Raw genomic sequence first — 14,558 nt, forward strand, 5'->3', positions numbered from 1 at the left:
CCACTGAGCGAGGCCAGGGATCAAACCCACATCCTCACAAAGACAACGCTGGGTCCCTAACCCGTTGAGCCACGACAGGAAGTGCTGCTCGTGCTTCTAGATGGCCAGTTTCAGACCTGCTCTGTGTGCTTTCTGTTGCCCACAGAGCACGGGCCCACGGAGCCGTGTGGTGTCTGCAGCTGTGCTGCTTTCCGGGTGCACCTGTTTGTCTCCCTTTTGCCTGGTTTCCTTTGGCATTACCGGCCGTGTTCTAAATGCTGCAGCTCTGCCCTCGCGCTCTGCTTCGGCACGTCCCGGTGTGTCCCCGGACAGGCCCGTCGGTCTCTGCTCGCGCCTAGATGGGCTGCTCGCAGGCCTGCTGTGTGGCCTGTGTTTCCTCTTCCTCCGGAGTCACTGGAGATGACCTCTGTTGGACCACCTTTTCCTGGGTCTCTGTCCCTCCTGTTTTCAGGTGACCCCAAGTCTACAGAAGCCCGTTCTTCTTCCCTAGGAAGGGGTGTGTGGGGGGGGTCTGTGCTCTGAGTCTGCATCTCAGAGCGTCTCAGCCCACCCTTCACACTTTCTGCTTACATGTGATGGTTTATATTTTTTTTCATTGTAGCTGGTGTACAGCCTTAGCACTTTTTGGCATAAAATTCTTTGACGATTTCTTCTGATTTTAAAGGCTGTGTGTGTGCGCGTGTGCACACATTATGTCCGTGGGATTTATCCATGTTGTTTCGTGTAGTCATAGTTCACTTTTACGCATGTGTGATATTTTATCTTTTGAATATGCCACAGTTAAAAAAAATCGGTTCCAGTTCTCATGGACATTTAGGTGGTTTCCATGTCGGGGTTGGTGCCGCAGGTGCCGCTGCGACGGCCCTCACGCTTCCCGGTCTGCAAGCGGAGGGTGCGTCCCCAGCGGTGTTTACACAAAATCAGCCTGCAGCTTCTTTCAGCTCGGTCATGTCAGGCGTTTAGATCCATACGGGGCTTTTCTGGGCTCCGGATTCATCTCTGTTGGTCGGTCCCTGTCAGAACCACATGTCCTATGCCGCAGACAGACAAGGAAGACCGGCGGGGCTGTGATTTGCAGTGGCCTTGGATCCGTGAGCGTGCTGGGTCCCGAGCGCACCTTGCCTCTCCATGGGTCTCAGGGGACCTCTTTAAAGTCTTCTGATAAAACGTTAGAATTTTTCCCCATTAAACTCTTGCCCATTGGTTTTTTTGTTTGTTTGTTTGTTTTGCCTTTTTCTGGGGCTGCTCCCTCGGCACATGGAGGTTCCCAGGCTAGGGGTTGAATCAGAGCTGTAGCCGCCGGCCTACACCACAGCCACAGCAATGTGGGATCCCAGCCATGTCTGCGACCCACACCACAGCTCACGGCAACGCCGGATCCTTAACCCACTGAGCAAGGGCAGGGATCGAACCCGCAACCCCATGGTTCCTATTTGGATTCGTTAACCACTGCGCCACGACCAGGTGTTTGCATTTGTGCTTTTCTGTGTAGACTTGGTAACCAAGAGCGTTGAGGAGCTCTGTGAATTATTCTAACAGTTGATCTTTAGGGTTTGTGGTGGTGGTTTTTTTTTTACCTTTTCTCTGCGGATGGTCAAACCACCTGTGATACCATTGTGTCCTTTTCTTCGTCTTTGCAATCATTGCGCCCTTTCTCTTGCCCATTCACTGGAGCAGTGGGACCCCGTTATCCTGGGGCTCCCCGAGGGAGAAGGATTGGCTGGAAAGCCCTCCAGCACAGCACCAGTGAACTCAATGACAGGGAATGCCCTTCCTCTTTCCCCGTCTTAAAGGAGAAGCTTTGTGTCTCCCCACAATGTATAACATTGACTATACATTGTAAATACCTTTTCTCATTTTTAAAAAAGATTCCTCCTGTTTCTAGTTTGCCAGATGTGTTTGAGTCACGAATGGCTGTTCAGTTCTTTCAGTACTTTTCTTGCAAATACAGGTGTGATATTGTGGCATGAATATACAACCGAGGCATGACCTAGTCTAGCCCCACACTGTCCTGTGTGGTAGCCACTGCTGAGCACTCGAAGTACGTTCTACGTGGGAAACACACCCTGGATTTCGACACCTTAGTACGAAAGAAACAATGCGAAACACCGTATTGTATTGATTATATATTGAAATGATAATGTTTTAGATATTTTGGGTTAAGTAAAATATTTCATTAAGGTTATTTTACGTTGTGCCTTTTAGTTGTTTAATGTGGCTCCTCGGCAATTTTTCATCACATGTTCGGCTCACGTGTTTTTTATGGGCATCACTGGCTGGATGCTTCGGTGTTTGTAGGCACATTTAGTTCCTCATAGTAGCGAACATATATTAAGTGCTTACGAGATGCCTGCACTGTTTTAAGCACTTTGACGACAGCCTGGTGAAATGGGGAAGTGTCTTCGTTTCCAGGATGAAAAACCCAAAAGGCTCAGAAAGAGTGACCTGGGCGGCACATAGCGAGTGAGCCCACCCTGGGGCCGTTTTAGACGGTGGGGAAAGGGTGTGCTCTTCAATAAATGCTGTGACAACTGTCTTATCTATTCAGAAAAGAATGAGGTCCCCTTTGTCATTCTGTGCTTGAAAAAACAAACCAAACTCCTGATGGATTATAGGTCAAAGTGTCTCTTACATATGTCTGTGTACATTCCCCTATCATCCGTCTGGGGCTTTTTGTTTTGTTTTGCCTCTTTAAATATAGAAGGACAAACACAAATATGTAAACGATGTAATATATGTATATGTATGTAAATTTAAAGATATATGTATGTATGTAAATTTTAAAGATATATGCATGTATATGTAAATTTTATGTAAAATGTTTTTCCAATTTTATTGAGAAGGAACACAACTTCCTGAGCAGGTCACAAAACCTAGAAGCCATGAGAGAAAAAACAATTCACAGTTTTGACTTCCCATGAATGAACTTAATGTATAAATATTTATTTATTCTTTTTCAGCTGTACCAGTGGCATATGGAAGTTCCCAGGCCAGGGATTGATCCTGCACTGCCTCAGAGATTGACCCACTGTGCCACAGCGGGGACTCCTAAGTGTATTATTTCTATTTGATGTTGTGTGACAAAAGCTCTCACAAAAAAAAAAGGTAGGACAGGCAGAAGAAGTGGGAGAAAGTATTTGCAACACTGAAGAAAAAGATTTACTATCTGAAAGGTAAGGCGTGTCTACCGACCAGCAGAAAAGCAGGCATCGGAAAAATAGGACGGAGATTAGGACAATTCAGAGAGGCAGCACAGCTGGCCAGTGAGCATGAGTGTCCTGTGTTCCTGAGAAACAGGGAAGTTTAAGCTACAGCAGGCATCAGATAGTCGAAGCGTTGGTGGGGTCAGGGGAAGTGGACGTTCTGGTCGTGTCTGGTGGGGAGCAGTTGGTGCCGTTTCAGAAGGCAGTTGGGTAACGTCTGTCCCAGTTAAAAATGGTTTTGTTTCGTTTTGTTTTGTTTTTGCTTTTTTTTAAGGCCGCACCTGCAGCTTTTGGAAGTTCCCAGGCTAGGGGTCTAAACGGAGCTACAGCTGACGGCCTCCACCACAGCCACAGCAACGTGGGATCCAAGCCGCATCTGCAACCTACACCACAGCTCATGGCAACACCGCATCCTTAACCCACTGAGCGAGGCCTGAACCCGCATCCTCATGGATCCTAGTCAGGCTTGTCACTGCTGAGCTACAACGGGAACGTCCTAAAAATGTGTGTATGGTACCCCCATGCCTACATCTTGGTTTCTAAATACCGTTCTCCATTGAAAGGAACCAGCAGTCCTTGGTAAAAAGGGTGATTGTGGGACTGAACAGGGAAAAATACAAAATGAGCCTGCCGGGAAAATCTTGTGATGGCAGGAAGTGAGGAAGTGCTCAGAGAATGGTGGGGACAGGTCCAAAGACGGGAGCCAACTAGGGAATCACCCAGCCGTTGGCACGGAGAGTGGTGGGTGAGAAAGTATCTCTCAGAGTCTCTCCTAACAAGATCTTAGGAGTCAGCCAAGGACCGAGGGACAGTCACTGCACAGAGACCTGCTGGACGCCCCTCCCCGGGTGGTCAGGGCTACCGTCCCCGGTAAGGGGTTCATCCATGTCGCAGACGCCACGTGATGGCCGAGGAGAGCACAACCTCTTTTCGGGACCGTTCTTGCCCCAAGTGCACGCCTCCACTTGAATCAGGAGAAAACCACAGGCAAATCCAAACAGTGGGACATGCTACCGCATAACTGGGCAGGACTCTGCGAGTGTCAGGGTCGTGACACACAGGCCTGGGAACTGTCGCCCCCAGAACAAATCGTGGTGGGGGCTTCTGGATGGGAGCCAGGGCCGGAAATAAAGGACCTTAGCAAACTGGCGAGGTGCTAGTAGGATTGCCAGACTGCTTCTTGGCACCGTTTTCGTGTCCTTTTCCTGGTTTCCGTAACGTATGAGGCTGTGTAAGATGGTAACCTCAGGACAAGTTGGGGAAGGGCATATGGCAATGCCGTGTTTTTGCGTTTTTTTCCCGCAGGTCTAAGTTTATTCAAAATAAAAGGTTAACTGCCCGTTCCAGTTGACTCTGTAATTCAGCATTTCTGCATCTCTTACACACACACACACACACACACACACACACACACACACACACACTCCTGCAAGTACAAGAAGATAGACGTGGAAGGATGTTGATCGCCACCCAGCTCATGATGGCAGCGTGGGAAACAGCTTAACGTTTCATCAGTAGGAAATCGAAGGCCAGCACCCACTTAACTGGGGGATGTACCACTTGTAAACACCTGACGTCAGTCTTTAGGCTCCAACATAGGAAAATCTCTAAGGCATGTTAGTTGGAAACAACAACAACAACACACAAAAACTTGTAGGAGTCCCCAGTATGGCTCACTGGGTTAAAGATCCGGCATTGTCACTGCAGTGGCTCAGGTCGATGCTGGGGCACAAGTTCGATCCCTGGCCCGGGAACTTCTGCATGCCTCAGGCGCGGCAAAAAAATAAACCGAAACTTGTAGAAAAACACATACTGTTTAACCTTGTGACGTAGGCAGCAATAAAAGGACTTTTATTTTAGGGTTTTGTGTGTTCTGCACCGTTCCCCCCACCCCCGAGGGCAAGAATCAGGAATCGTTGTGCACAAGAAGAAAGACGACGGGCACATTCTGTCTTCCTGCAGTGAGGTAGCCCCCCTTTTGTGTTAAAGCTCTCAGAATGATCATTTAATATTTACGCTTTATTTCCCAAGCAGTGTGTTGTGATATTTAAGAACAAAAAGACCAGAATTCAGCCTTTAGGGAAAATTTCTTACTGGTTTACATTTGTGTTCTTCACCTGACCTCGATTGGGAGAGGCTGTCGTCTGGGCAGTTTCAGAGTTAAGGGCCATCACCTTTGATGACTTGTAACTCCGTGGGCATCTGTCTGGTCTCCATGCACGGAGTATGCGTCCCGTCAGGCTGAGGGAGGAGCTTCCCAGCACCCCGGGAGGAACCTGGTGGGCGTGGTGTTGGCAGGTTTGGTTGGTGTGGTGGGCTTGGCCCCTGCCACTCCGTGTGTGGGCGGGATGGTGGCGGGGCTGGTAGGAGTGTTGCCTGCCCCACTCCCGGGTCATTTCGATGCTGCAGAAGTTCTGTATCTCTGTGACCGTATCTCTGTGTGTCTTTGGAAACGGATGCAGATTTTTAAAATTAAAATGATTGGTTATGGTGCAGTAGCCTGTGCCCCTTTAGTTGGGGTGACAGACCTCAGGCTGTCTAGCAGCTCCATGAGCCTGTTTCTTGTTCCGAGTTCTATATCCTCTTGTCTTTGAATCTGCGTTTCCGAGATCTCTTTTTTTGGCAAACTTCTTTCCACGTAGGTCTGCTGGCCGGGAAGAGGGTTACAGAACCCGCCCGTTCTCCAGTGCAAGTGTCATTCTGTGACTTGGGTATAGACTCATTTTCAAAAAGAGGAGGGTAACTGGACTCGGAGTTTGTTCAGTGGAGGGAAGTGAAGTTGGGGTGACAGTAGGCAGGTGGGGAGCCAGGTGGGCCAGGTCGCAAAGGGCCGCTTGCGCTGGGCATCTTTGAAGCACCCTTGCTCTCCCAGGCAGTGCCTCCCTCACCCCGAAGGGCCAGGCTCTATGTCTTCCTGCAAGGTCGTGGCCACAGGGTGGGATGCGACTCGCCCTAGATCCCCTCCTGAATACCAGATGATGCCACTAAGGCGGCGGGTTTTCTCAAAAGCGACTCTCCTTTTTTTGGACTCTGGACCCCCCCATTCTCCCTGCCTCTCCCAAGGTCTGATTTTTGATGTTCTCCCTCCAAGAGCTTGGCGCTCCGGCCCTCCCCTCCCAGTCCTAAGCAGACCAGACCAACTGGTGGTTTGGGTGACTGCTGCCCTTCGCGGCTCCTCTGGAGGCACCGTCTGTCCTCACCTCCGGAGCCCAGCACCATGCAACAGGCCCTGTTCAAAGTGCACACACAGCGAGGACTCAAGCCTTTCTTGAATAGAGAGAGAGAAATGTGCAGTACTCAGCATACCTGCGGCATATGGAGGTTCCCAGGCTAGGAGTCCAATCGGAGCTGGAACTGCTGGCCTACACCACAGCCACAGCCACACCAGATCCAAGCTGCGTCTGCAACCTACACCACAGCTCACAGCAACACCAGATCCTTAACCCACAGAGTGAGGCCAGGGATCGAACCTACAACCTTGTGGTTCCTAGTCGGATTCGTTTCTGCTGCGCCACGACGGGAACTCCTCAGCATAGCCATTAAACAAACAAAAAAAAAAAAGCTAGTAATGCGTGTGTGACCACCAGCTGGAAAATGGAAGGGCAGGGCTTCTAAGCGCTGAGAAGGAGGGCGCTCCGGTCGCCAGGCGACGAGGCTTTCTCCTAGGCGGACCCGGGAGCGGGAGGCTGGCACCCCCCACCCCCCAGCGGTCTCGGGGTCTGGTGTGTTCGCGGGCCGTGGCCTTGGTAATCCCGTCTTGCAGGTGGCGCGTGGTCCTTTTAGTCCACGGGGCGAGCAGCCGGGCGCGGGAGGGTCGGAGGAGAAGGGTAGTGGGTGTCTCACCCCACGGAATTTTAGGCGTGCAGAGGCTGTGTGCAGGGGTTTTGGTTGGGGTGGGGGGGTCCCTGAGGTTCAGATTTCATCTCCGTGATGCCTGCTCTGACCACCGCATTCAGCACTTCGCTAATCCCCACGCCCACACTCGCGTGCCTGAGCTCCCGCTTTCCCCCGGGGCACTCACCGCTTTCCGGCGTGCTGGTGAATTCGTTATTTATTGTGTATGTTGTTGCCTGTGTCTGCCCGCATGGCCTGGACACGAGGTGGAACACGAATTTCCTCCTTTCTCCTGGGTACCTTCAAAAGGTAACGTGCAGCCATGGCTAATTGTCAACTTTGAACAATCTTTTCATGTCGCCAGCAGAGGGCAGCACAGATCGACTTTGCCTCCACCAGTATTTTTGACTTTATCTTAGAGGGCGTTTAAAACCAGCACCTGCTTTCAGGTGGTCCATGTTTTCGTCCACAGCAAGTTTAGCATTGGTCTTTCTCATTTGTGAATCACACTGTTGCTTCCTCTTTGTGGAGGAAGGTGTTTCTGTTTAGCGTCATGAGTATGTCGCATTCATGCTTTGTAAAGCACAGCTGACACCACCAGTGTGCCGACAGCAGCAGGCATGCGTCCTGCAGGGGCATCGGTCCATCACCTCCGGGAAGCAGGTGATTACCTGGGTTTTCTTTGGGCCGGCGCTGCCCTCGCCCGCTCTGAGAGGCCTGCGTCCAAGTGCGGACTCTCCCACGTGGGGGTCCTCTCTGAGCCCCTGGCCAACATGTGACCCCTCCTCAGGAAAAATGCACAGAAATGCATACATTTTTTCAGTTTTATGGCATTTTATGGAATCGATAATAGATTTTTTCACATAGAAACTAAGACCAGGAGTTCCTGTTGTGGCTCAGTGGTAAGGAGCCCAACTAGTATCCATAAGGATGCGGGTTCAATCCCTCGGCCTCGCTTGGTGGGTTAAGGATCTGGCGTTGCCATGAGCTGTGGTGTAGGTCGTGGATGCGGCTCGGATCTGGTGTTGCTGTGGCTGTGGTGTAGGCCGGCAGCTGTACCTTCAACTGACCCCAGCCTGGGAACCTCCACATGTCACCAGTGTGGCCCTAAAGAAACCGCAAAAAAAAGAAGACCAGACTTTGTGAGGAACTGCGTGTGTCTTTTTTTCTTGCAAAAATTCTTCTTGGAAAAAATTGAAGTTTAAATTGTGTCCATGAAACAAAGGATAAAAGGCATGATTTGGATTTTGTGAAAATGTCGGATTCGTTTTCTTTTGGTGATGCAGCTGCTAAGAATCCTGCCTCACGTCCTGGTGGGTGTGATGAGGCGCAGGGTCAGCACGAGTCCAGCGCTTCTCCTCTGGCCTCCTCCGCGTCACACACACACCGTTCCTCTGCCTTGAGTCTTGCCTTTTTCGTGCAGCGCTGATCCCTGCTCTTCACGCCTGCGAGGACGAACAGCACGAACGCGTGCTTTCCAGGTGACTCAGAAGCCCTGTTCCGAAGAGGGCTGCGGTGTTTCCAGGTGTCTGCAGACGGGCGGCCTCTGTCACGTTCCACCCCGCTCGCGGAGTCCCCGCCGGGGCTCTCGGCCTGCCCCAGGCCCCTCTCCCCTTGGCAGCTTGTCGGGAAAGCGCTACGCTGCGGGGCCGGGACGCAGTTCCCAGCTCTCCTCCCTCTCCTGTAGCGAGGTGACTTCCCCTCCCTTTTTGGTAAAACGTGAGGATAAGACAGAGTTGAGTGCACATCCGCCTCGTGGCGCCCGGGTGCCGCCGGCCAGGTGTGCGGTCCACACGGTGCAGGTGGGAGATTGGAGATCGCTTCTTTGGGTCACCACGTGGGGTGGGAGGGTACAGGCCAGGTCTCCACCTTCCTCGGCGGGCGGTTGGCGTCTAGAATGGGACCGAGAGGAGGAGTGGGAGGCGTTTGGGAACAGGAGGCAATCAGTAGAGGAAGGAGCCTGGTTCCCGGGCGGGGGCCGGGGGTGCGGGGGGCGGCAGGAAACGGGTTTTCTGTCTCAAGCCTTGGGTCCTATTTGCTTTTCCTACGATGTGTGCCTATTATTTCACATAGAGAAACAGACCAAGCTTGGTGGTGGGAGACGGATGCGCCTGGGGTGGCCCAGGGTTGGTGGTGGGAGATGGACGAGCCTGGGGTGGCCCAGGGTTGGTGGTGGGAGACGGACGAGCCTGGGGTGGCCCAGGGTTGGAGTAAGTACCAAGGTCTCGAAACCGCGCACGCTCCAGAGCTGAGGCTTGGTGGGCAGATGATGGCCCCCTGAGGGCCACGGGGCTGGCTCCCGGGGCCTCCTCACAGCTCCCTTGGCCACTCCCTGGCCCCCTGCTCACCCACCCTCTTGGATTGTCCAGGGGACTGGCGGGCAGGAGCTGTGGCCCCCAGTGGGCCTGGTGGGCTGCAGCGCCTTGTGGTCTCCCCAGACTCCGGCCTCACGCCTAAGACGGGCCAGTCCCTCTTCTCTCAGACTCCCACCCCGAGAGCGTCTCTGTCTCTTTGGGGTGGTGACTGACATGGGTCTTGTGCTGAGAAAAAGACTTTCCCCAGAACATTATGTGAATATTCATGAAGCTTTTCACGTTGCATCCTGATAAACCCATCATAAGCTGAAAACGTCATAAAGTCACAAATGCTCTTAACCTACTGAAGGTCGTAGCTGAGCCTGGCCCGCCTCACACCTGCTCAGGACACTGAGGTTGTGGCTGGGCAGAGCCCCCTCGCGGGAGCCTGAGTGATAACCAGTGCTGGCGCTCCATGTGGCTCCGCTCCGCACTGACGGCTCTGGGGCCAGGGTGTGTCAGTAAAATGTATCTCACATGTTATATAATATATTTGGTTATTATCCTCTTAAATGTGACAGATACATGAGTGATATAGACCTATAAAGAGAGATACAGAGAGAGTTAAGTTTTTTTGTTTTTTTAAAGGGCCGCACCCGTGGCATATGGAGGTTCCCAGGTTAGGGGTCGAATTGGAGCTGTAGCTGCCAGCCTAAACCACAGCCATAGCAATTCGGGATCCAAGCCGCATTTGCAACCTACATGACAGCTCACAGCAACACCACATCCCTAACCCACTGATTGAGGCCAGGGATCGAAGCTGCATCCTCATGGACACTCGTCAGGTTCATTTCTGCTGAGCCACGATGGGAACTCTGCGAGTTAAATATTATACATGAAAGAGAGAGAATGAGAATGTAGTACATAAAAATATGGAAGAATATGAAGAATATACACCGACGTGTCATCAGCGATTACCCCAGGGTGACAGGATTAAACCTCTCCCCTCACTGCCATAACCTAACTTCCACAAGGAGCCTGTGTCATGATTATAACAAGAGCATGCCCTAAAGAGCAGCTGGGAGTTCCCGTTGTGACTCAGCGGTAACGAACCTGACTAGGATCCATGAGGACGCAGGTTCGATCCCTGGCCTCGCTCAGTGGGTTAAGTATCAGGTGTTACTATGAGCTGTGGTGTAGGTCACAGATGCGGCTCAGATCCGGTGTTGCTGTGGCTGTGGTGTAGGCCAGCGGCTACAGCTCCAGTTAGACCCCTAACCTGGGAACCTCCATATGCCACGTGTGTGGCTATAAAAAGAAAAGAAAAAAAGGAGGGGGGGGAGAATGGCTGGGTTTGAACCTAGACTGGGGATGCCATTGAACTTACCCTGGGAGTGATACCCGAAGATTTTTTTGGGGGGTGGCCACTAAAGCCTGCCTTCTGCTTTTCTCCTGTGACCTCATGAGGTCTTGGAATGATTAGGATCTCTTAGTCACACTCTGGGGAAATGCGCTGTAATCTCATTGTGAGATGACCGGGGTTTTAAGTGATTCACTCCAAGAAAGTCCTTGGGGGGTGAGAAGAACGCCTTCTCCGCTCTGTCTGTCACTTCGGCTGAAGCTGAGCAAAGCCCAGAAGAGCCTCTGCTGCTCCCTGGACTCCAGCGTCAGACGCTTGCCAGGGCGGAGCTGGTTAACCTCGAGGAAGTTACTTGAGCTTGACTTCAGGAACTGGGTGGTGGCAGTGAGCTGGGAGGGACGCCGCCGTGGCTGGAGGCCGATTGGCCCAGGAGCGCAGCCGCAAGCTCCCCTAGTCCAGGAAGCAGCTCGGAGCCGCGGGTGGCCGGCTGCCCGCAGGTGGTCCTGCCCCACCCAGCCCTGCCTCCCAGGGCACCTGGGCCGAGCTCTCCTTTGAAGAACGAGCCCCACCACCTTCGGGGCGGCCGCGGGGGGAGAGATGGTCCGTCAAACCGAGGAGGGGGTTGGTGAGTCCCGGTGTTGCCTGGGCGAGTGGGGCGGGGGTTCGGCGTCTCTTTTGATCAGCGTGGAAGGTCTGCGAGTCGCCGCCTCTTGGGGGGGGAGTGCCGACTGAGAGAGGTGGGGGGGGAGGGGAGAGCCCGTTGTGACACGGAAGGCTCCCCCCCCCCACTCTTCTTGCCGACGCGCCGCCCTGCGTGTGGCTCGGTGGCCTGTGCCCTCCTTCTCGGCGACCGTGTCTGTACTTCCGGAGTGTGGGTGCCTGTCCTAGGAGCTCTGGAGTTGCAGGTACCCCCAGAGCGCGTGTGACCCCGCGGAAGGAGGGGTGTGGGAGACCGGGCGGAAAGCACCGGTGGGGCTTCCTCTGCGGGTGTCCCCTCCCCGCCCGCCCGCGCTGTCACCAGCTGGACGCTGAGTAAAGGGATGACACGGTTCGTGGATGGTAAGTCCCGAAAGTTTTTGCAGAAGAACTGGCTTCGAGGAGCCTGGGTCGGGGCTCTCGCGTGTCCTGACGTCAGGGGCTGGCTGGGTGTGGCGCTTTCGCGGGTGCCTTCCCTGGGTGACAAGGACGTGAGGCTGCCCTTTAAACGTAAGACAGCTTGCAGCCAGTAACGAGTGACGGGAATAGGTCTGAAACGCACGTTAGGATGTTTTGCAAAGCGGCTTATGGCTTTGAAAGTGTTGGGGCTCCTTTTTATGCCTTTCCTCGTCGGGCGCACCATGCGGCACGTCTCCAGGTGCCGTCTCTGCTGGGCGGGGCGTGGACCACATCCGTGGGGTCCCGTGGGGGCGGCCCCGGGAGAGAGGGCAGTGGGTGTTGGTTCATAACGCTGTGCCGGCAAAGAGGGGGCGGTTGCGAGAGGCGATTCCGGGTCAGGGCTGAGCCGCCCCCGTGGGAGGTTGTCTCGGAGGGGAGTCCGCAGTAGCCCAGGTCTCTGGTGCACAAGGGGCCCTCGTGCCCGTGGAGGAGGACGCTCGCCGATGGCGCCTGGCCTGGGCAGTGGGCAGACGCGACCACCACTCCCTGAGCCGGTCCTTCCCTCTGACCGCTGCTCCTGCCCTGGCCTGGCCTCAGACCTGCCCGGGTGGCGCTGTTCACCAACCACTGCAAAGTCGAAAGTAAGGGGGCCCGTGTTGTCGGCCTCTCCCATGTCGGAGGCTTTAGCTGAAACGCAACTGCTCAGGGTGCGCCCTTGACGCAGGGGTGACGTGGGGCCGGGTGGTTTAGAGGCGGTTAGCAGGCAGCGTTGCTTTGACAGGTGGCTCTCTGTCTCCCTCAGTCCCCCTGGGAGAGCTTGGTCGTGTGGTCTCTGTGGGACGAGAGGGAGGCAGTGTCGCGAGGCATCGAGGGGAGATGTGGAGGTGGCATCAGGCAGATGTGAGCGTGAAGTGAGCTCGTGGCCTTTCTGGGCGGGTCCATGGTCTCCCCTGGGAAAGCGAGGTGCCAGCGTGTGCTGCTCTCGCCGCGGCGTGGACTAGCTTGTTACCCAGAGAGGCTCCAAGACGGGGGAATCAAGTTTGACAAATGGCTCGGAGTGCCCGCTGTGGCACAGCAGGATTGGTGGCATCTCGGAAGCGCTGGGAAGCAAGTTCCATCCCCGGCCTGGCGCAGTGGGTTAAGGATCTGGCCCTGCCACAGCTGCGGCTCAGGTCTGAGCCCTGGTCCCAGAACACCACATGCCACACGGTGGCCAGAAGCCCCCGTGGTTCTAAAGAAGCCCAACTCCGCCTGCCCCACAGTCCGCGGTCGCCGTCCTGCTGCAGACGAGGCGTCGCCTCTGGTTCTCCCGACCGCTGACTTCCACTCTAGCCGTGCAGCCGTGTGCCAGCGGAGAGCAACCATTTCACTGAACTGGGCACCATTTTCTTTCCTGCTTGGGCTGTTTAATGGGCTATTTATTCGTCCTTTTGTTTTGTTTTGGCCTGGGGCATGTAGAAATTCCTGGGCCAGGGATCGAACCTGCACCCTAGGACCATATCACAGCAGTGACCGTGCCAGGTCCTTAACGGCTGGGCCAGCGGGCACCTCCTAATCTGCTCGTTTTAGTGTTTGTTCCCCTTTGATTAACCTTTGACCCCTCTCTTTGGGAAGGACTCTGAGCTCCTTGGTGTGTGGGACACACAGCCCTCACCCGTGCACAGAAAGGCTTTCTGCCGGGTGTCCTGGGCCCCACCTGACGTGTGTTCGCCGTCCCTGGCACCTGGCCTCTCCCTGGCCTTTCCCTTGTGCAGGGCACGTCCGGGGCTACTTAATCCCAGCCCCGAGCACAGGCTGGGCGAGTGCAAGGGCGGGGTGCTGATTCTGCTGAGCCCTCAGCCAGTGAGCTTGAGTTGGGCTCAGTCTGGAGTTGTTTGGCCAGGAATAGTTTAATTAGAATTTCAGCTCTGGAGACTCTTCACACTCAAGGAGTCTTACCTCCCCTAGAAACTGGAGGTAACAGTGCATAGTTCATTGTCAGGAAGTGTGCAGAGTTCGTGGTTGGACTTTATTGTCAAGTTCAAATGAAAATGAAAAAAGATTTGTAAGCTGTGGACACGCTGTGACTCTAGGGCAGAGTTACGTGGGAAAAGGGGCTGGAGAGCGCAGAGTGGCTCTCCTTTGGGATAGTGGGTTTTCAGGTTGCATCTGAAGTAGTCTCTCTGGTGTTAACTCACCCCTCATCCCCTCCTGTTCTCTAAATGTGTTGCTTGTAGCCGGGCCAGCCTCACGTTGGGCAGGTTGCTTAGGCGGAGGCGCGTGTCAGGAGGAGAAGTTAAGGTGCTATGAGTGAGCACCCCCCAGATACTTCTCCCTCCCTCATGGGCTGAGGCTGTATTTTTCAAAATCAGAAGTGGTGACATCTTTATTTTTAAGCGGGAGTGCCTGGCGTTGCACAGAGCACACATCTCAGCAGACCTGCAGAACCATCTGCCACGACCAGCTTTGAAGGGACTGGCTCTGGCTGAATCTTTTTTCTTTTTTTTTTTTTTTGGTCCTCTTAGGGCCTCACCTGTGGCATATGGACGTTCCCAGGCTAGGGGGCGAACCGGATCCATAGCCACGAGCCTACACCACAGCCATAGCAACGCCAGATCGGAGCCGCATCCACAATCTACACCATAGCTCACAGCAACGCCAGAACCTTAACCCACTGAATAAGGCCCAGGATTGAACCTGCATCCTCATGGATACTAGTTGGGTTCTTAACCCGCTGAGCCACAACAGGAGCTCCTGGTCTGAATTTCATAGGCTCTCTGGGAGACAACCAGA

General features: G+C 53.9%; 1 protein-coding gene across 5 annotated transcripts in view; it reads left to right on the forward strand.

Moving 5' to 3' along the window:
• Positions 1-14,558, forward strand: part of CYTH1 (cytohesin 1) — a 77,029-nt gene that overhangs the window by 26,375 nt on the left and 36,096 nt on the right. For 2 of the 5 annotated variants that reach the window (XR_002336946.2, XM_005656903.4), the window contains exon 1: positions 11,144-11,316. The exons of the other annotated variants lie outside the window; for them this stretch is intronic. Coding sequence is in view for 1 of the 2 variants with exons in the window: in XM_005656903.4 (XP_005656960.3) it covers positions 11,289-11,316 (28 nt within the window). In the remaining variant the exon portion in view is untranslated. Of the gene's footprint in view, positions 1-11,143; positions 11,317-14,558 lie in introns of those variants that run through there. 5 annotated transcript variants of the gene reach the window in all.

This window comes from Sus scrofa, chromosome 12, assembly GCF_054392235.1.
Source record: "Sus scrofa isolate SSC_HxYL_T2T_F1_AM1 chromosome 12, Sscrofa_HxYL_maternal_Yorkshire_Landrace_v2.0, whole genome shotgun sequence".
In the NCBI taxonomy this organism is placed as follows: domain Eukaryota; kingdom Metazoa; phylum Chordata; class Mammalia; order Artiodactyla; family Suidae; genus Sus; species Sus scrofa.